At 46.3% G+C, this 22,244-nt stretch overlaps 1 protein-coding gene across 2 annotated transcripts in view; it reads left to right on the top strand.

Annotated features, from left to right (window-relative positions):
- The window catches only part of DOCK1 (dedicator of cytokinesis 1), a 560,513-nt gene that overhangs the window by 55,995 nt on the left and 482,274 nt on the right, over positions 1-22,244 (top strand). For both annotated transcript variants that reach the window (XM_061403980.1, XM_061403979.1), the window contains exons 2-8: positions 524-607; positions 7,684-7,724; positions 11,479-11,534; positions 13,977-14,073; positions 17,295-17,443; positions 20,849-20,984; positions 21,872-22,029. In XM_061403980.1, the coding sequence (XP_061259964.1) occupies positions 524-607; positions 7,684-7,724; positions 11,479-11,534; positions 13,977-14,073; positions 17,295-17,443; positions 20,849-20,984; positions 21,872-22,029 (721 nt within the window). The remainder of the gene's footprint in view (positions 1-523; positions 608-7,683; positions 7,725-11,478; positions 11,535-13,976; positions 14,074-17,294; positions 17,444-20,848; positions 20,985-21,871; positions 22,030-22,244) is intronic.

The raw sequence follows: 22,244 nt of genomic DNA on the forward strand, positions 1-22,244 counted from the left end.
GGACGTGACTGAGCCACTAAGCACAGCACAGCACAGAAGAAGCCAGACACAAAAGGATATTATTCTATGATTCCTGCTCCGGTCAGCAGGAGCAATCAGATTTATAGAGACAGAAAGTAGGTTACAGGTTATCAGGGGCGGACAGGGGGAGGGGTGAAGAATTATTGCTTCATGGTTATAGGGCTTCTGTTTGGAGTGATGAAAAAGTTTTGGAAATTGATAATGGTAATGCAGCTCAACATTATGAATGTAACGTCACTGAAGTGTACACTTAAAAATGATTAAAAAGGCAAATTTCACATCATTTTACCACAATAAACCACTTGTGGTTGTCTGGTGTTATAAGTGGTTAAGAATTTCTTCTACTTAAACTGAGGACCCTTGAAAGAAAAGGCTCCTTTTGTGGATATCAGAGAGGATGATCCAGGCAAAGGCAGAATATTTCAGTCTTAAAAACAGGAAAAACAAGCCAGCATAATCTCACCTTTACTAATAGCTTCTTTGCTGTTTTCTCTCTGAACAGCTTTTTATAACTATGATGCACGGGGAGCGGATGAACTTTCTTTACAAATAGGAGACGCTGTGCACATCCTGGAAACATACGAAGGTGCGTATTTATTTTGGTGTGTTTCCTTTTATGTTTTGTGTGGTTAGGACACTTTCAGTACCTAATGGGCCAATCATTACCTTGTTAGGAAAGCACTTAACTTCTGGTTTTCTTGCACAGTGTCAGGAGCGGGCAGTGGTGAGGTTTTCTGTTATTGAACTCATTAAAAAAAAAAATTAAGATGAACTTAAAATTAAACTCCTAAATTTTTAACCTCTGAAGTTTTCTGTTGAAATAGTCATTTTCCTTATTTTAAAACACTGTTGTTTCCTTTCTTTGCAAATGAATGTATATACATCTTGACTGTTCATAACTGCTTGAAAAAAGTTTTTTTTTTTTTAAAATACATTTAAGGTTAGTTTAGTGTTTGGCTTAGTGTTTTGAGGTGTTTGATGTGAATGGTAAGACTTTTTATGTTCTCACTTAGACTTGTTAACAATTTCCTGAGAGGAACCAAAATTATCATGTCTTAAATCCTTTTTAAAAAAATCTGTGACCCCATTTTCTGAGGGGTGAACAAAGATTGTTGCCGCTGTGTGCGATATGGTCCAGTGAAGCAGTTGTTGTAATTATCCCATAAATACCCTTGTTGGGGACAGTGGTTTCCCAGTGTCCATGGTTTTTCAGGCTGTTGGTTTTCGTATTAGTGTTTCGCAAATCATTAAAACGGGACCCCTTTCATTTCATGCTGCGGTTTATCGCTGCACAGAGAAGAAGCAGTGATGGGCTTGACATCTGGATGTTTTGTGAGATTGTCTTGTGGCACTGGTGGCTCTATTTCCTGTTGGAAGGGTGACTCCCATGTAACAAAGGAATAAAGAGAACTGATTAAAATTGGTAATTCCAACAGCAAAATTGCTTTCAGATCGGGTTTAGCCAGACCCCTCCCGGGAGGAGGTGGGCTGGAGATGCGGGGCGAGAAAATTGCAGACATCCTGTAGTAATCACAGATTGAACTTCACACTCAGTCTTCGGAATCCTCTTTGCACATGAGTGATGCCTCGTTCAGCTTCTGCATCAGGCAAGCTGCAGCTTGCTCCCGTGTACCTGGAGAAACACAAACTCATTAAAACACCCATGTTTGTGTCCCTTACTTCCTCATCTGGCTTAGAATTCCATTCCATTTGCACCTTTTACCCTAAAAAATGTCCCACTGGGGGTGGAAATCAGCTTCCGTGGCGTAAGCTTAGAAGCGGATATGATGCAGAAATAGACATACTCCTTACTGTGTGAACGAGTAGCTGCCCGTGGGTATCCTCTGCTTATTTTCAGTTTTTACAGCTGACAGTTGGATCGCCTTATCTGCCCCCAGTTTATATGGCCAGTGGCTGGAAGGAAACGGAGAAATTAGCTAGAGGTTAAGGATCAAACCTCTCATCTCAGACACTTTTCTGATCTCAGGTGAAGAACGCGCTTATATCTTTTTTTTTTTTTCATTTCTGCCCCGGGTCAGCTGCATTTGAAATCCTGGTTAATAAACAGTGGACAGTGACGTCATTCCTGAACAGATAGCAATTTCCTGTGCAACCCCGGGTAGTGGGGGCTGTGACTTCTGGTTCTTTGCTTCATAGGAAGAATGCACTCTTTAAACAGGAGACTCCTTCGGCAAGTCAGTGATCCTTTTTGTACGTTTAACTTAAACGAAAATGGTGGCAGGCATCGACATTTTGGCCAACATCATGATAAAGGAGTCTTCAGTGAGCATTTGGTTTCTGGGCTCATCCATCTTCCAAGTGTTGATTACAATATTCCAGTCTTTGTAAAGACCCTGTAATGGAAAACCAATTCCCCTTCTTTGACAACAGCCTTTTTGGTTTTAGTTAAAATCCAATCAGAGAAATGCGTGGGGGGAACGCATTGCTTTTGGGAAACTTGGTGACTTAATTGTCATTGGATTACAATGGAATAATTGTTTTCCTGCTCTTTGCTCTCATTCTGTTTAAATTTTGTGGATTGTGTTAGCCTGTGGCATTCTCTTCTTTTCTTCTCAGCCCCTTCCACATTTTCCCCCTAAGAAAATTTATTTCTGTTTGTCAAATTTCATTTCCCTTTTCTTTGTGATCCTGTTCAGGGTAGGATACTGCTGGGATTGCTCCAGAGAATATAATTTCTAGATGATCACTCCTTATATTCAGGTTCAGAGAACACATTTACCTGCAAGTTATGGATAATTTGTCCGTCTCAGGCTCATGGAGGCTTGGAGCACAGAGCAAAGAAAAGAACTTTCCAGGTCACCGTGGAAGTGGACGGAACTTTGAGGGGTCCTTTCTATAAGGACCCCTGCCTATGTCCCTGCCTATAAGCAGGGTCCAGGGTCAGTCAGACAGGAGAAGTGAACCCAGGTCCCTGGTGTTGATAAAGTGACTCTCCAGTGCCCAAGCAGGCGCAGGTCCTGCCACCTGCTTATTTCCAGAAGGATCTCCAAGGGGTATATGCTGTGCTGAGGGACAGGGCAGCATTGTACCCAGATTAGGAAAGTGCTCTTGTGATGAAAACGTAGCGCTCGAACTTGATTCGGATTTTTCAAAGCGATCATCATCTGTTTTCTTCCACGACACACCTTCATCCCTTTTCTTTCCAGGTCCTGTGAAGACCGCCTCTGGGTGTCCTGGGGCGGAGGTAACAAGTGTTGCATGGTGGGGCGTTTAAACAACAGGAATGTGTTCTCTCACTGTTCTGGGGGCTAAGGGCTCCAGGTCAAGGTCGGCAGGGCTGAGAACGCGAGGCCGCCCCACGGGTCACACCAGCCTTCTGCTCCTTTGCTGTCCTCATTGGCGTTCCTTGCCCGCAGGTGCAGCGCCCTGGTTTCTGTCTTCAGGATCACGCGGCAGTCTCCCGCTGCTTGGCTCTGTCTATTTCTCCTTTTTAATAAGGACAATGTGTAGCATTAGGTCCTTTTTTTTTTTTTTAAAGGGCAATTCCTAAACTACTTAAAGTGCTTCTGGTTTTGTTTATTTTTGGCTGTGCTGGGTCTTCATTGCTGCGTGGACTTGTCTCTAGTTGCAGCGACTGGCGGCTGCCCTTCGTTGCAGTGGCTTCTCTTGTGAATCCCAGACTGTAGAGCGCGTGGACTCAGTAGTTGAGGTGCCTGGGCTTAGTTGCCCTGCGGCAGGCGGCATCTCCCGGGACCAGGAATTGAACCCACGTCGTCTGCACTGGCAGGCGGATTACCAACCCCTGGTTATTGCTGTGTAGTTGCTAAGTCATGTCCAGCTCTTTGCAACTCCATGGACTGTAGCCTGCCAGGCTCTTCTGTCATGGGGTTTCCCAGGTGAGAATGCTGGAGTGGGTTGCCATTTCCTCCTCCGGGGGATCTTCTCGACCCAGGGATCGAACCAGCATCTCCCGTGTCTCTTGCACTGAAAGATGGATTCTTTACCACTGCGCTGCCTGGGAAGCCCCTGTCTCACCTGAGCCCCAGCCTTTTCCCCAGGTGTGTCCTAGCCTTGCTGCTGGGGGCTTCTCAGATGCTGTGTGAGCAGATCTTTGCAGAGGCTGCTCTGCCCACCCGCCACCCCTCTTCTCCTCCTAACTATAACCTGGAGCCATCCTCAAAGACTCTGTCTGAGTGATCCTCCCTGGGCTCCTCTCTGACGCCGCCCCCCTCCTCCGCTCTGCCTGGTCCTGTCTTCACTGGTACCCGCCCTGCGCTTGAGTGTGCGCGCACTGGTCCTTCTGCTGGAAACGCTCTGCTATGTGCACGGATGTGGCTTCCGTCTTCCTGGGCTGGATGGGGCCCTCCCTGACTTTGAGGACCACGTCTGACCTCTTCTTGCCATTGGGTGGGTGTCTCTTGGGGAGCTGGGTGTGTCTTGTTTGGAGCTGGTTGGTTGAGGCCTGGTTGGAAGAAGGGAGTCAGCTTGTTAATTCAACGAGCCATGCATCTCCCTGCTCCTGGCTTCATTGTGCCTGGCCTGTCCCCCCCAGAGCAGCAGCCAGGTCATCCTCTCATGTCCCCCTGCTGCCCTCCATGAAGCCTTTGAGGGGTTGTCCTCTGTCCTTGATCCCCAGTCTCTGCCCTTGCTCGTGGTTTGAGCCTTGCTTGTCCTAGGGGAATCTGCTCTTGGAGGTTAGAAATAATTGGGTCTAATGTTTCTACATTTGCTCTCTCTGGTGAGACCTCTGGCACATAGTCTGGGGGTTCAGTTGCTGGAAGGAATAACGCATGCAAAAATTCTTGAGAAGGGAAACCCTAGGTTTTCCTTTTGCTTGGGAAAGGTGTTAAAAGAGAAACCACCATCTATTATCATAAACGAAAAGAAAAAGGCTCCTCATCTTTTTTTAGTCCCTCCTGGGAAACCCTTCTGCTGTGTTTGAAGTGAATTTTTGTGTCGCCTGTACTGGCTGGCACGCATATATTTCTGTGTATATAAATGTGCTTGTAGTGCTCATTTGGCTCAGATGGTAAAGAATCTGCCTGCACAGTGCATGGGAAGATCCCTTGGAGAAGAGCCTAGCAACCCACTCCAGTATTCTTACCTGGAGAATGGCATGGACAGAGGAGCCTGGAGGGCTACAGTTCATGGGGTCACAAAAAGTCGGACGCAACTGAGCAAGTAACACGCGCAAGCACTCCTTCTGTGTTTACATTGTTTCTCAGTGCTGTGTTCTGAGACGCAGCCCTGTTGGTAAGGCTGCAGTCTCCGGCGCTCAGTGCTCTGTGTGACCCTCACGTTTCACTAGCCACCCTCCCAGTGATGGGCACCTGTCCTGCCTCCTGTGTCTGCCCCACGGAGCGCAGTAGGTGTGCGAGTGTCTTTGGATACGCGGCAGCTCCGGGGTGCGGGGATGGATACTTCGGGGAAGAAGGGTCCTGCCCACACTGGTCATGCTGTCTACACTCCCCTCCTCTGTGCCGGTGGCTGCCTGACTCCTGCAGCGTTAGAATTTTCCTCACTCTAGTGAATTGTGTTTTAAACTGTCGATTTAATATGTGTTTCAATCTGGTTATTAGTAAGTTGGAGCATCTCTTCATACATATGTAATTCTTTTGGGTTTCTTCTCTACAGTGTTTATAAACTTTGCTTATTTTTGTCTTGGGCTCTGTCTTTTTCTCGTCCCTTGGAAGTATTTCCTTAGATGTTCTGGGACATTTATCCCATGTCAATTTCAGGAAAGAAAGGGCATGGTAACATTGAAAATATGGGAGGGATAAAATCACAGGAAAGTGGGCAGTCCTCTACATTAAATATGGCCTTCTGAACAGCTTACTGCATCGACCCTCTGTCTTTTCCCATTTCTGTCTGTGAACACTGACCCAGGTGGGCACCGATTGTGGGCTGGGCAGATGGAAACCACCCAGGAGACGGTGGAGGGCTATCAGGAGATAATCCTCCAAATGCGCCCTGAGACCTCGACATTGGGTCCACCGTGCTCCCTTATCACCGTGTAGTCGCCTTGTCAGGAATGAAGTGGGTTCACTGGTTGAATCTTGGTCTTAGCAAATCCTTCGCAAGGCTCCTGGCGATTTGCAGCTTCGTTTCTGAATGCTCAGAAAGCTTCTGTTCATAATCCCTGGAGGATTTTAACTCCATCCCTTCCTGCTTCCACTCCTTCTCTGGTTGTTAAGTCATTGCTTTATGAGAGGTGTCTGGTCATTGGTGGAATACAGGTCCATTTGCAGTTTCTGGGCATCTTCGTTCACGCATCCCTGATTTCCAGCATTTGACTGTTTGTTACTTTATTATTGGTGACTTTGTTGAGTCGCTAAGTTGTGCCTGACTCTTTGCAACCCTGTGGACTGTAGCACGCCAGGCTCCTCTGGCATGTGATGTCCTCCACCATCTCCTGGAGTTTGTTCAAACTCATGGGCATTGAGTTGGTGATGCCATCCCACCATTTCATCCTCTGTCATCCCCTTCTCCTCCTGCCTTCAGTTTTTCCCAGCATCAGGGTCTTTTCAGAGTCAGTTCCTCACATCAGGTGGCCAAAGTATTGGAGTTGCAGCTTCAGCATCAGTCCTCTCAATGAATATTCAGGACTGATTTCCTTTAGGATGGACTGGTTTGATCTCCTTGCAGTCCAAGGGACTCTCAAGAGTCTTCTCCAGCACCACAGTTCAAAACCATCGATTCTTCAGTGCTCGGCCTTCTTTAAAACCCTAGTGTTTAGTCTCTGGGAGCTGACCCAGCTGGTGCTTTCCCAGTATTTTTGTCATTCTGTTGGGGGCTGATGTCCTTCTGCTCCTGGGGAGCACAGTGGAACTTGTCTAGGCTTTTGATTGCCTCTCCTGGAGCGAGGTGGCCTGAAGTACCCTCAAAGTGTTTCGGGAGACATTCAGTGTGTGGCAGAGTCGTTGGGAGGTGAGTGACCAGCCGTGAGTGACCCCCGAGCATTGGCAGGAACGATTTCTGCCCTCAGCCTGATCGGAGGGGCCGAGGGTGTGGTCAGATCCTGCCCAGCATTGAATGTCTCTTCCACTGGGCATTTCCCTCTGTCTTCTGCTGTTTGCTTGCCCTCCCACGCGGAGAGAATGGGAACTTGAATCTAGGCCAGCCCCCGAGGGGGTAGGTGGGCCCGTGTTCCTGGGCCTGGTGCTTCCTGTTGGGGGCTGAGTCTTCACCACAGAAGCACTTTGTGCGATGTGACTGCTGCACGGCAACCCCCAGACCCCCCTCCATCTTGAAGGGGGAGGAAGTCGGCTCTCAATAGGATTTCTGTTGTGCTGCCGCTGCTGATGATCTGAGGGTGTTGGTATGTGTGCTTGGCAGTGACCCTGCTCCATCCGGCCGAGGGACAGACAGGAAAACGCGCACCCCGGATCCTGCCCAGGGCTCCGTGGTCAAAGGGCGGCTTCTTCTCCTGGAGCTGGTTGCCACCCTCAGGACCATGTGCGGCCGATGGAGACGAAGGAGCTGGAGATCTTTGTGTGAAGCCCCCTGCCAAGGCTTCACGCCTGGTTTTGAGATTATGTCTACAAACCCCCAAAGCATCTCTGCAAACCTTAGGATGACTGAATTCTATGACAGGCTGACTCCCGTGGTTCTGCCGATAGTGAGTTCTAGGCAGTGGGCAGGTGCTGTTTAGGACCCTGTAATGTCCCTTGTACTAACTATCTCACCTTTGTGTTTGTTTAGGGTGGTACAGAGGTTACACCTTAAGAAAAAAGTCTAAGAAGGTAAGTCCCTGTTATTAACCACAGTGCGTATCCCTTCATAAATCACCCTAGGAGAAGAAATCAGTTCTGTCTCATGGAGCCTAAGAGTTGTCCTTATATATCTCTTTCTCTGAATTAAGAGAATTTATGAAATGTAGGCTACCCTGAATTGTTTTCTTTAAAAAATTTTTTAAAAAACCTTTATTTTTTAATTGACGTATAGTTGATTTACAATGTTGTGTTCATTTCAGGTATACAACAGTGTGATTCAGTTATACACACATATATGTATTTCTATTCTTTTATAGATTCTTTTCCATTACAGGTTATTACAGAATATAGAGTTCCATACTGTGCTTGGTTGGAGCAAGTATTGCTGTTGGCTGTCTGTTTTATAAAGTGGTGAATATATGTTAATCTCAAACTCCTAAGTCATCCCTCCCTCCCTCCCCCGTATGGTTTTCTGAACAGCATATATATGTAGAAATTGTCATTTCGTGTCTATGAGTGAATGGCTAGGCTGTGTGGGATGATGTTAACCTGTTGTCCTGAGAGCTGGGACCTTCTTTTCCTGGTAGAATTCTGCATCCTGTTGAAGAACAGGTTGTGTAAGAGAATGATCTGGGTAGACTGACTACCGCTTACGATTTTCAGTTTTGCATTATCCTTAATGATAAATTAGCAGATCTACAGCGCTCATGCCGGCTTCTTCCCTTCTTGCTTGTAATTATTTTTATACTACTGACGTCTGCTGGCCGAAGAAAGAGGTTCTGCCTCCTGGACAGTTTGCATGCGTGGTTGTTTGAATTTCTGGGGTGAAGACGTGCAATTACACCGTGATCTTTGCCATGGACACACCCGTGCGTGGTTCTGTTGTGGCTTTTCCATTCTTAGTTTCACAGAACCTAATGATGGCTGTTCCCTTCACTCTAAGCTGTGGTTAGGCTGTCCACGTTACCTTATAAAATCTAATTATGCTTGACACATGGTTCCTTTTGCTTTTGTTTCTTAACTTGGCATCTCATTATCTCCTTATTGGGCTGGGCTCCTTCTGTGGTCCTGAGCCTGTGACTAAGGCTGTTGAAGGCCAGCTGTCCAAGTGCAGGGCCTTCTTGCTCTATTTTTCCCCCAGACTCTCTGCAATCAGCCCTTGCTGGACAGGCGAGAGGTGTCCATCCTGTGGTAGCAGTCACTTCAGAGGTGTCCAGGTTGAGCTCTCGGGCAGTCTGTCCTGATGTGAGAGATGCTAATTGGGTAACCTGCTGAGCCAGCTCTGCAGATTGGAGCCAGGACCTCCATCCTGATGCTGCTGAGCTCAGACTGGACTGTGAGTCTCTCATATCCAATGACCTGGCGTCTTGAGGTCTGAATGAGGGCTATGCCAACCTGGTGGCTGGAGGAATAGCTCTCTCCAGAGAAAGTTCTGTTTTCACTCTGATTGTCTCTTCCATAATTTGGGATTAGCAGATGCGAACTAATCCCTTAGGGTGGATAAGCTACAAGGCCCTACTATATAGCATGGGGAACTGTATTCAATATCCTGTGATAAATCATAATGGAAAAGAAGATGAAGAACAATATATAACTGAGTCACTTTGCTGTGTAGCAGAAATAAGCACAGCATTGTAAATCAACTATACTTTAATTAAGAAAAAATAAGAAGAATGTTTTCCTGCAGATGAAAACCTCAGTTTCATCTGAGAAAGCCACAATTGAGAACTTTATTAACGACCTTAGGCTCATGGACTCCCCGTCCACCCATGACAAAGTTGCAACTTCACAGGTCAGGTATGTCCCAGGGAAGTGGTTCACTTTTGATGCTTGCTTGGTATTTGGTGTCAGGTACCTCTTCCCTGGTGGCTCAGATGGTAAAAGCGTTTGCCTACTATGCGGGAGACCCCATTTCAATCCCTGGGTCGGGAAGATCCCCTGGAGAAGGAAATGGCAACCCACTCCAGTATTCTTGCCTGGAAAATTTCATGGACGGAGGAGCCTGATAGGCTACAATCGATGGGGTTGCAAAGAGTCGGTCACGACTGAGCGACTTCACTTTCACTTTCACCAAGTTCCCCAACTAGGGGTGTCTCCTGGTTCCCCAGTGCCTCCGTGAGCCCTCGTCCTTCCTGCCCTGCACTGGAGAGACCTGACTTTGTAGCTCACAAAGCTGGGTAGGGGTGTGTTTATCGTTCCATCTAAAACCTTCATTAACAGTTGAAACTGACACCTTAGAGATGCTGTGATTTTGCGTTGGCCCACCCAGTTCCCACAGTGGCAGAGAAGGGACTTGACTGGCTCCCAGGCACCTGACCCTGTGTTCTGGAAGTATCCTCTTACCGGTATTCACAAATGAGCTCTAGATCTGGCCAGTCCTGATCACCGTAGCTGAAGAAGCTGCTCATTTCAAGCCTCCAGGTGTGTCCAGCCTCATTTTTCCGTTGTCCCTTCTGTGACCCCATGGTTGTCGAGAGCAGCTTCACTGAAACTGAGAGGTGTCTCTACCTGTGGACGTGGGCATGGCCGAGACTCATTGCTTTATGTATCCCACCTACCAACCAGTGCTCACCTGCTGACCTTAAATGTGCACCCGGGATCCGTCCTGGTGGCTGGAGGTGTCCCCGCAGCAGGTCCGCCTGGTCCTCTGTGTTGCCCAGCCTCCATCTTTCTGTCTGACTCCTTCCCTCTCTGTGATAATTCTTTTTTACATGAAGTGCGGCCACTTTCTTGGTAGACAGGAGGAGCAGGGACCAGTGGTGCCCGCTTCCATTCCAAGCAGGATGAGTTGCGTGGTTTCTGGATCTCCTGTGTTGATTCTTTGGGGTCAGAAGCCTGGGAAACCCAGTCAGAAGCTCCTGTTTTCACAGCAGGTGACTGTTCCTGCTGATTGACTTTCTGCTGCGTGTGTGGCATCTCAGGAAGCTGCACCTTGTCTGCCTTGTGCTGTCTGAGACCCCTGCGCCACCCGAGACCCCTGCGCTGCCCGAGACCCCCACGCCCAGTGCCCCGCTCTTGCCCTCCAGGTGCTCACCTCTACTTCCTTCCAGGAGGGGACTTGTGCTTGCTCAGGAAGCAGGCCCAGAACTCTTGGGGAAGCTCCTGGCCCTTCACGTACAGTGCCCAGGACTGACAGTCCTCCTGAGGAGCCATCCCCTCAGAATTGTCTGTCGGGCCTTGTGTGCTGTTCACGTGGGGGTTGCTGAGCACCATCTGCAGATAAACTGATGTCCCCCTGCCGGAGCCGGGCAGGGTGGGTGAAATGTACCTTATTGCTGTATTTTATTGGCTGGCTCCTCTGTTAGGAGATGGATGAGAGAGTCTCCGTGGGTCAGGTAAGTAGTCAGCGCGAATGTGATGATCGACCGTGTAAACTCACTTTCTGATGACAATTTTAGTATTTCGAAAGGAAGAGCTGTCAGAGGCCATCATCAGAAGTTGTTTTTAGGCATCGGTTGACTTTTGATCTGCCTGTGTCCACAGTCAACACGAGGTGTGACCTACGGAGAAGACACTGGAAGGTCCCATGGGACTTTCCCTTTGCGAGCAGAGTGTGCATCTGTTTTCTTCTAAGACTTCTGCAGCCTCTTTGAAACACAAGTGAATTCAGTTGCCGTCTTTCACACTTTGTTTTCTGTGCCATGCTGTGACTTAGCATAAAGGCTTATGGATTTCATAGTGATCCAGTCATCCTCACCTCCACCTTTTTTGGGGGGACAGCTGTTTGAGTGACAGTTAGTATTCATATCAATGCTACAACCTCTTGTCTCTTTTCCTCCCAAAGGGTATATTTCCTGCTTCGTACATCCATCTTAAAGAAGCCATAGTTGAAGGAAAAGGGTGAGTCTGGTCTTGATGTTTAAATGAAGTTGTGCAGTGATTGCATTTGACCTTGCTGCTTTTTGCAGGGCGACGTTGGGGTTGAACAGTGGGTGCCTTTGATCCAGGGTGACAGGAGTTTAGCGGGGGAGGACTTCTGATCTGGAGCTGTCTACAACATGACTTTGAGCCTTTAGGGAGTCTTCAGTCAGCACTGGAACCACAGCCAACTGCCTAGAATGCCATGTGGATTTGGAAAGCTTCCTGCTTCTTCCTTTGTGAGCCAGCCCATCTAGCAAAGGCTGCACAGCCCCCCAACCCTGAATCTATTTTTCTGGAAGACTTTGCAGGCTGTGATACAAATTCAGTGGGGAGTGAAGCAACAGTTGTTCGGTTGGGGCGTGTGTGAATTTACGTCTTGCCTGATTGTGATGTATGTTTCTTAGAGGTCATAAAACTGATGTATAAGATCATTAAGAGGACATTTGTAGAACAGGAACCCGTTAGGCAGGAATGGCAAATGAATAGCCAGGTGTGAACTTGGAGAAGGAACAGTAAAATGTTTTCCTTTTTGTCTCTGCTACATCTTCGCACTCCATTAAATATGTAAATGATAAAATTACTAATCATATGATTACTGCATAATGGCATCTCTGCGGCTGATTGCAAAATTGCTTTCCCAAGCAGTGTACTTTGAACATATGAGAAGGACTGGGTCGGGCTCTGAGGTTCCATGGTGCATCATTAAAACGAGGGAAATAATTTAGAGGCATCAATGTGATGACCTGTAAGAGGGTCCTTTTTTCTACTGAGAAATTGTTTTGTAGGTGAAATTTCAGAGGGAAGTAAAACGAGGAAAGTTTTGAAACTTTTCACCCTACTGTGAACAACGTTGAATAAAATATTTTCTTCATGTATTTTACATCACTTTGTATCAGGATCAGCATGGATGCTGGGCTGTATAGGGATAATTTTTGTAAATGCACGTTGAGGTATACAGATGAGTGTATGTAAAATGTAATTAGGAAGAGTGATAGAAAAGGGTGCAAGAGACTGTTGATTCTCGATAGATAGAGTCACACCCCGCCAGACAGGTGGACAGGCAGACACTGGGTTAAGACTGAGAACCAGTTGGCACTTAGTCCAAGAGACGGATCAGACCAATTAAGGAAGGAAGGTAAGAAGGCTCTAGAGCGGAGGTCAGGACGCAGTGGGTAAGGGAGGTCCTCTCCATGTGGGAAACTGAGGTCTCATTGAGCTCCAGGTCCCTGCTGGCCAGCAGGAAGAGCCCAGTGGGCTTCGCACGGAACTCAAGCTCTGTGAGATGAAGGCAGCCCAGCCACTGCTGAATGTCCTCGCACTGTGAGTGGAGCAGCTTTGTAAGGATGACATCACAGAGCGAAGTGAATCACACTTTCATCAGCATCCTTACTGGGAAACAGTCATGTCCTGTGAGAGACGCTGAGGATGTCCCATCAAAGGCTTATTCTTAAAAGCACTCCTGTGAGGGGTGGTCTCCCACGTACCCCTTCCTGGTCCCTGCTGCTCCCGCTGGTGCACGTGGTCAGACCTCTCCAGAGGGAGTGGCCCTCTCTCAGGAATTCCTGTGTTTCTTCTTTGGAGAACCCCCTGCCCCTCAACCCCAATCACTGAGTCCTTGCAGCCCTGAATCTCCATTGCGAGCTACAGTCAGGATCCTGCCCGGGCCGTGGGGACCTATCTCAGTGCCCCCTGGACACTGCATGTTGTGTGGGAGCCTTGTCTATTCAGGGCCTCTGGGCCCAGATGGTCTTACTTCACAAGCCACCAAATTCGGTCTCTGACTCAGTCCCAAATATTAGGAGTTCTGCTTAGTGCAATGCCTGACCCAGAGCAAGTAACTGGAAAACAGCAGTTTGCTGAATAAAAAGCAATGGACAAATAGATCAGGAGTCAAGAATAAGGCAAGGGTTAACTCTCTGGGGTGGAGAGACAAGGGAAAGAGGATAATCAAAATTGGTGATCAGGGCGCCTGTGGACACTGGAAAGCTGTAACCTCGCCCGTATTTCGCCAAGGATAACTGCTTCGTGTATTATCACAGAGTGAGTTTTAGGCAGGATGAAAATGTAAAAAAAAATCATCTTATCCCAAGCCTGTGTTTTAATGCCACACAGATTGGTGGTAATTTATGACATCTATAAAATAGATGGGTACACATATTATGAATACACTTTCCACTTCTCAGACCTTGACGTCCTGATGGGATATTATTTGCCTCTTTCATCTTACCTTGACGTGTGAGGTAGACGTTCTCGGGCTCTGTATAGAAATTACTTGTCGTTCTTAGAGACGTATGGAGACCTACGTGGGCTCAGTCTTATTTGCATGTTTTCTCTCCGTGCTATGACCTGCGTGTGAAGTTGACAAGGTGCCCTTCTGTTTAATGAAGCTGTTGCCGTCTCTGCCCTTTCCTCTCCTCCCAGGCAACATGAAACGGTCATCCCAGGCGACCTCCCGCTCATACAGGAGGTCACCACGACCCTGCGAGAATGGTCTACCATCTGGAGGCAGCTCTATGTGGTGAGAAGATGGGGCTTTTGTGGGTGTTTCTTTTAATGGGCGGATAATTGCGTTATATTTTGTTGGCCTCTGCCATACATCAGCATGAATCACCACAGGTGTAACATATGTGCGCTCCTTCCTGAAGCGCCCCCTCCCACCTCTCACCCCATCCTTCCCCTGTGGGTTGTCACAGCACTGAGTTGAGCTTGCGTCCCACAACACATTCCCACTGGTTATCTATTTTACGTGTGGTAGTGTGTATGTTTCTGTGCTGTTCTCTTAATTCTTCCCCCCTCCCCTTCCCCTTCCTTCTCCTCTCCTGTGTCCACATTTCTGTTTTCTGTATCTGTGTCTCCCTCGCTGCCCTGCAGATAGATTCATCAGTTCCGTCTTTCTAGAGTCCATGCGTGCTAAGTCGCTTCAGTGTCTGGGTCTATGTAACCCCGTGGACTATAGTCCGCCAGGCTCCTCTGTCCGTGGGATTCTCCAGGCAAGAATACTGCAGTGGGTTGCCATGCCCTCCTTCTGGGGATCTTCCCAACCCAGGGATCAATCCCGCATCTCTTAAGTCTCCAGAATCAGCAGGCAGATTCTTTAACCACTAGCCCCACCTGGGAAGCCCCTAGATTCCATATGCAGGCATTAACATACGATATTTGTCTTTCTAACTTACTTCACTCTGCATAATAGACTCTAGGTTTGAAGATGGGATTTTGAATCAGAGCTTAGCAATAGAGAATAGGTCTTTTTGAACCCTGCTGAGCCAAAGGATTACTTTTGCTTTTTCTGGTACCCTCAGAAGCAGAACTTATGGGAGCGAGTCACGCTCGGCAGCCTTGCCCTATAGTCTGGCCGCCCTCGGGGCCGCAGCCCTTCCACCAGCTTTGTGCCAGGTGCGGCCATGCTGATGGCAGTGAAGTGGCCGTCGAGGAAGGGACCGTGGGTTTCACCTTTCCCTGTACTGAAAAGGGAACTGGGCTGCTTTTAGGCTGGAACACTGACCGAGGCCGCCGGAGCTGGAGTTCCCTGAGTTTATATGTCGATCATGAACATGAAAATCTGCTTTTAAACTGTTGCAGGTGCCTCTTCATGGATGCGGTAGAGGGTGAGGGCTCTCTGCCACTGTTTGCCTGGAGATGGTGCCTCTTACCATTTGAGGAAAGTGACATAGTCTTCCAGGTCTCAGCGAGTCTGTTTAGAGGCAGGGACATGGTTTCCATTCTGGCTTCGTGTGAGATACCCAGTTTTCCGGATTGTGGAAGAAGCCTTATTAATGCGGCAAGGTTGGGGCCCTGACACCTTCCATTGTGTATCCCTGGGGGCATTTTCTTTGCACATAAATTCATATTTGCAGAAGATTACCTTTTGTTAGGTCTGTATTCCTCTTAAGGGTTTGATTTCTCATCTGCTAATATTGTCAGCGCAAAGCTTGGACGCTGGAGGGAAGGCCGTGCATCAGTTTCTGGGGAACATAGAAGACTTCTCAGTCCCACAGCTGCTCTCTGGGCAGCCTCATTGCTTTTGATTATACAGTGGTTTCCTATAAATACACAGTAATAAGCAGTTGCAGTAATTGTTCATCAAATGTTCTCAAAAACCTAGAGGCGTAAAGTTAACCATGAATATTTTGTATAAATCTGAGCAATTTTGGAGTTGATATTTCATGTTAACAATTTTTAGACAAAAATATGGCAAAACAAACAGGAGCTGATGCTGACTAATATGTTAGTGGACACGGTTTTAGCCATACAGCTCCATAATAGACACTTCTAACCATCACCTGGTTTCCTTTTTTTAAAAAAAATCTACCTTTGCCTGTTAGGGATTTACACTGTTAGGTTTGTGCAAAGCCAAAGAGATATGCTTATTATATATATGCACATGTATTGTTGTTGCTTATAATATTTTTATATGTTCTGTTTCCCTCTGCTCTGTGGCAATAGACAAGATTAAGAAAATATTAAGGATTTTAGTTATTTGGTAATGCTTTATGAAAATAGACAAGGAGAATTAATGAGGGAAACAAACATAATTTTATAATAAACCATTAATTTTGATTATTAGTTTTCATTTAAGAAGTCAAGATTATTGAATTTCCTTGGTGGTTCAGTGGTTAGGATTTGGTGCTTTCACTGCTAGGCCCCAAGTTCAATCCCTGGTCAGGGAACTAAGATATTACAAGGCATGGCCAATAAATAAATACATAAACAGGAATTTAGGGTTAGGAGGATACTAACAAGGAGAACTTATAGGATAGAAAATAATCTGTTAGGGCGTGATAGGCTGAGTGAGTGGAGGGGATCCTAGAAATTCCTAAGAAGAAGGTCAAATGCTATAAAGAGCGGAGGTGTGAAGTTCAGCTATGCAGAGAAGACATTATTTTAAAAGGTAGCAATGACCACAGTTACATTTTTTTTTGGCACCCTGACATTTAGAATTTTATCTAAATTTCAGATTTAGATAAACCTAAATCTATTTATAGATTTAGTTTTATAAATCTAAAACTATTTATAAATCTAAATAGTTGGATTTCACCTAGATTTCTATTCTTGGAAAGAACCACTGGGTTTGTTTTCCTTTGGTTAATCCTTCATTTTCTTGATGAGTTGTTCTCATGCTGTTGCAGAACTTGCTTTTCTTGGTACCATCAAATCCCTCGAAATATGTAGAAAGTGAGAAGTAGGTGTGAAGTTTGAATCTCATGTGTATTTCCCTTTTGCTATACATGCACCAAGAGCTTGTAGATCCAGATAGTGCCTCTTGCAGAAGCCTCTCTGCACATTCGGAATGCACCATAGCCTCGGGCTAGGTCCTCGTGTAGTCAGCTGACAGCCGGGGCCCCTGGGTTGGGTTTCTCAGTGCTGAGAATCATCGGGGCAAAGGCCATTCTGAAGATTCCTTAGGCAAGACCTGTAGACCGGGCACTTCCTCAGGGAGCTTCAAGGGTTGCCCCTTCCTGGTCCAGAGACTGGAAGTTCACGGGCTGGTTGGGATCCCCAAGTGCAGATCCTGCCCTGGGTCCGCTTTGGGTGTAGGGCTACATACTCCGGAGCGCTGGCCTGAATATGGAAGATCGTCCGTGGTTTTTAATCCTTTTAATCTTTTCACGTGTGATAGGAGCCTAATTCCATCTAATGTGTTCAGTTCCAAGCTGAAAACACCATTAATCCGACATAAACAGCAACTACAATGCTCTTTTAAGTCAAGAACTTAACAGTTGGTTTCCCCCCCTCATCTAGCAAGATAACAGGGAGATGTTCCGGAGCGTTCGACACATGATCTACGACCTTATCGAGTGGCGGTCGCAGATTCTTTCTGGAACTCTGCCGCAGGATGAGCTCAAGGAATTGAAGAAGAAGGTCACTGCCAAAATTGATTATGGAAACAGGTTTGTTTGTTCAAAAGATGATTTCATGCTTATGTTAACCAATATAATGGTATCACCATTAAGCGTTTAGGAGACTAAAATCCTATCTTACGACCAACAAAATTTCTAATGTCAATATAATGGCACAGTTTTTTTTCTTAAAAGCATGAGGTGTTTTCTATCGGATCTGGAGTTTTCTGAGTCATTGTTAAAACATACTCTCTTCAAGAAGATGGGGTAACCTGTCCTTATCACAACAATTCCCCCGACAGGAACTTTTCCTTTTTGCTGACAGCATTCAACCCTGAGTCTAGATATGAGGGTACTTTGTGTAGTAGCAGGCATCAGGTCTCTTTCTGTGGAATCGACGTTCTGCAAGTTGGAGGAGACCTCAAAGGGCACCTGGAAATTTGTTACCAGTGTAGGGATCTGGCAAACAAAAATAAAGCCAGCAAGTCTCTTTTTCTTTTCTCTGCCATCCTGTGTCCGGTCGAGTTTGTTCCTCGCCATGTCTTCTCACAAGACTTTCAGGGTCAGGTGATGCCTGGCCAAGACACAAAAGCAGAATGGTCTCACTCCCCAATGGATTTGAATGAAAACTGGTAATAAAATCATGTAGAACTCCAGAAGAAGACCTTGGAGGAGACACAAGCTGAGTTTATAAGGAGCCTCCCATCTGAGGTGGCACACACGTTTATGCTGTGTCCAGGTCACTGGCATCTTACCATGTCACTCTGAGAACATCACTGCTGTCTGAACAGCCGAGCATGTTTTATCGGGAAGGTGATTTTTCTCTGTGTGTAAGATTTTCTGCACCAGTGCTTTGGCTTAGTGGTTTTGTGAGACCTTTTGGGAAAAAGAAATCCAGCCCCCTAAATTTGTACTTCTGATATAAAGATCATATAACTGTTCTACAGGAGCAGGTCTCATGCAGAAGTTCCCTCTTACAGCAGGGCACCGCCCAGCTCTGCTCGAATGCCTTCAGCCGTGGTTGCTCACCCACCCATCGAGGTGCGTGCTCTGGTGTTGGCACTTTTGCCTGCAGCACGGTCATCCCCCCAGCACGGTCATCCCCCGCCTTCCAGCTTCTGTAATCAGAGGGAGGCTACGCCCTTTCCTACTGGATAACTATTCGTCTAATGCCAGAGCTGCAAGAAGCCTTAAAAAGTATGTGGTCACAAGGTTCCCAGATGCTGGTCTATATCAGAGGCACTTGGAAAACTTTCAAAATACAGAATGCTGGGCCCCACTCCTTAAGATCCTGATTTCTCACGTCTGGAATGCTGACTGGAAATCCCTGTCTGTAAAAATAGACTTGGATCGTGAAGGCCGGCAGATTGGGAAGCTAGTGGTTCAGTCCAACCCCCTCATTTTACATGTTAGGATATAAAGCTCAGAGAATAGTACAGCTTCGCCCTGAGCCATTCAACCCAAGGAAGCCCTGGAAAAACTAAAGAAGCATGTTGTATAATCGGAATTATAACAATTCTGCTTTCTGGTAATTCAGACTTTCAAGTGTGAAAAGTTTCTAAAAGCTACATTATCAGTAAGATGTAGTGTTTGGATTAACTACAGGAGAAGGTTCCCCCCCCAGAAACCTAGAGACTGCTGGGTATAGGATATTAGATGTTGTTGCAGTGAAACTCATTTCAAGACCACCTGCTTGAAAACTAAACTTCTGGAGCTTTGATTTTATTTTCTGCTGGAGTATCATGTTTTGAACTTACGTCCAGAAACCACCTGCTTAATTTGGCTGTGGGAAGCTACCAAAATACATTATGTCATGGAATAATCTACTTAAGGAAAGGAAGTATTTCCAAACGTGATTTACTGCTTGGATAGGAAATGCGGTCCTTAACAAGACAGATTTTTGTCCAAGGAACTCATATAGTGCAGTCCAGCACAGCTCACAAACCTAAACCTGCCTGATGTGTTATCAGACTCATTCACACAGAGCTTAAGGTGTGTGACCTTCACAGGAGACAAGTAGGAGATTAGTTCGTCTAAGTGGAGGCTTTTTTGCAAAGTCAGTCTGTCAACTCTTCGACTTGTAACTGTTAAAAAGACATTCTCTGACTTAATTTATCTTTATTTCAAAAGATGTTTTCTTATGTCTTATGGTTAAAAAAATAAAAAAAATTTGCTGCCGAGAGTTGGACCATAGAGAAGACTGTGCACTGAATAGTTGATGCCTTTGAACTGTGGCTCTTGAGAAGGCTCTTGAGTCCCCTGGACAGCAAGGAGATCAAACCAGTCTATCCTAAAGGAAATCAACCCTAAATGTTTACTGGAAGGACTGATGCGGAAGCTCCAGTACTTTGACCCCCTGATGTAAAGAGCCGACTCATTGGAAAAGACCCTGATGCTGGGAAAGATTGAGGGCAGGAGGAGAAGGGAGCAACAGAGGATGAGATGGTTGGATGGCATCACTGAGTCAATGGACATGAGTTTGAGCAAGCTCTGGGAGAAAGGGAAGGACAGGGAAGCCTGGCGTACTGCAGTCCACGTGGTCACAAAGAGTCAGACACGACTTAGTGACTGAACAACAGCCTTTTAATAAGAAGAAAAGTCCCAAAGGCAAAGTAACAGGCGTCTGTGGTGAAGATCCTTGTATCTTATTAAAAGAAAACCAGAACACACCACTGTTAGTAAAACTCTTGGTTTCTTACTTTATATAGTCGCCTTTGTTTAGTCTTTAAATAAAATCCTGGTAAAAACCACCTAACGGGAAACGGAGAGACTGTTGCCAAAAAACACTTCCAGATATAGGATGGACAGATTTATTAGCCAGATGCTGCCTGCGTTTTAAGTTGGCTACTACATTTAGCCATCTGGCCAGAAACTTTCTTAACATTTCTGTGGATGACTTCCATATGTTCCACGTTGAAACAGTAGAACGTCTTTATTGAAAATCTTCTGATAGGCTAATTAAGGGATTAGATCTGTGATTCTAGGTAGAAGGAAAGTAGTCCCATGGAACCTGCCAGAGAGAGTGGTGAGTATGCCTCTGTTCCAGCTTTCCTCCTCCCACCTCTCCCCAACCTCCAACTGTATATATATTTGGGCATAGGGGTGTGCATGGGGCTGTGTATACATACCCACAAATTTACATGCACCCCCCCCCCCGCAGTATGTGCATAGCGTGTGTGCGCTTAACTGTCCATACTGTTCATGTAGTAATTAGCGACATACATTTCATTTGGGCTTTCTAGATCTGTAAGTAAAAGTCACTACAGCAATGGAAGTAAGATTTGAGTAATTTTTTTTTTTTTTAATTCCAAGGGCGTACAAAGAAAGTTAAATGACAGTGACCTCACAGAACTATGTTTTCTGATACTGTGAGAGTGACCCTGACTTTTGATTTCATCTTGCTCAGTTGCTAGGACTGAAGTTTGTTGGTGAAGTTCTGAATTCTTCTTGTTCTAGAATCCTCGATTTGGACTTGGTGGTGAGAGATGAGGATGGGAACATTCTGGATCCAGAACTAACTAGCACAATTAGTCTTTTCAGAGCTCATGAAGTAGCTTCCAAACAAGTGGAGGAAAGATTGCAAGAAGAAAAAGTAAGTTCAGCTCTCTGTACTATGCCATTTACACCCAGGGTACGTTTTCTCAGTAACAGTTGACAACATTAGTGAAACGTCACCAGTAAAACATGACGATTGCATTAGCTACACCGTGAAAAGGCCCAGCTGCAGCATGTATTTCAGACACTGATGGATGGAATGGAGCCCAGCGTCTAAACCTGCTGTGGATGACCTGAAGGCTTTTCATCCCTTGAGGGTTTAATGACACTGACTTTGTGGTCTTAACTCATGGGCAACAGTACTCCATTCTGCGTTTCCTCTTTGATAGGAGTAGGAAAGGGATGTGTCTAAGTGTGATGAGGGCAGGGAACATGCGTCTTACTGATCTTTTTCATTTCCCATGGCCGTGAATGGTAACTTGTATGCAGTCTATACTCAGAACTCAGTTGGGTGATTGAGCCATCCATTCATTCAGCAACTGCTGAACGCCTACAGTGTGCCAGGTCCTGAGGCCATAATGATGAATAACACAGAGATGTCCTCAGAGGGTTTGACCTGATGGGAGAATCAAAAATCGAATAAGCAACTGCACGTGTAATCTCCATTCTGATGGATGATTGGGCCCCTAAACGTTTTGTATCGGAAGTAAATACTCAGTATAACTTCTCACGGTGCTGGGATCATCGCCCCGGGCATATTCTTTTCAGCTCGGCTCGTGGTCGTGTTGACAACATCAAGGAAGAAGCTGCATGAAGGGCTTTGCTGTGTGACTGGGTTTGCGTGGTTTTCTGTTCTGTATGAAGGGCTTTGCTGTGTGACTGGGTTCGCATGGTTTTCTGTTCTGTAGGGATGAACAGAGTAAGAGTTAGCCACGGGTGTGGCTCATGTCACCTTTCTGTTTCTTATTTTATTTCCACTGACAGTCTCAGAAGCAGAACATAGACATTAACAGACAAGCCAAGTTTGCCGCCACCCCTTCCCTGGCCTTGTTTGTCAACCTCAAGAACGTGGTCTGTAAAATAGGAGAAGATGCCGAGGTGCTCATGTCTCTGTACGACCCTGTGGAGTCCAAGTTTATCAGGTCAGTGAGGAGCCCCTGTCTTTCCTCTTTGGTCACTGCTGGGAACATGGCCTCAGAATCACCCCAAAGTCTCGCTCTCGCGGGGAGTCCTTGGGGTGATCAGCTGGCCAGACTTCCCCCAAGCAGCTGGGGTCTGGGCCAGGATCAGCTTTCCGGCAAGGACGTGGATATTCGATTGAACAGTTGGAGTCTGGTAATGTTTTCAAAACCTGGCA

Source organism: Bos javanicus, chromosome 26, assembly GCF_032452875.1.
Source record: "Bos javanicus breed banteng chromosome 26, ARS-OSU_banteng_1.0, whole genome shotgun sequence".
Taxonomy (NCBI): domain Eukaryota; kingdom Metazoa; phylum Chordata; class Mammalia; order Artiodactyla; family Bovidae; genus Bos; species Bos javanicus.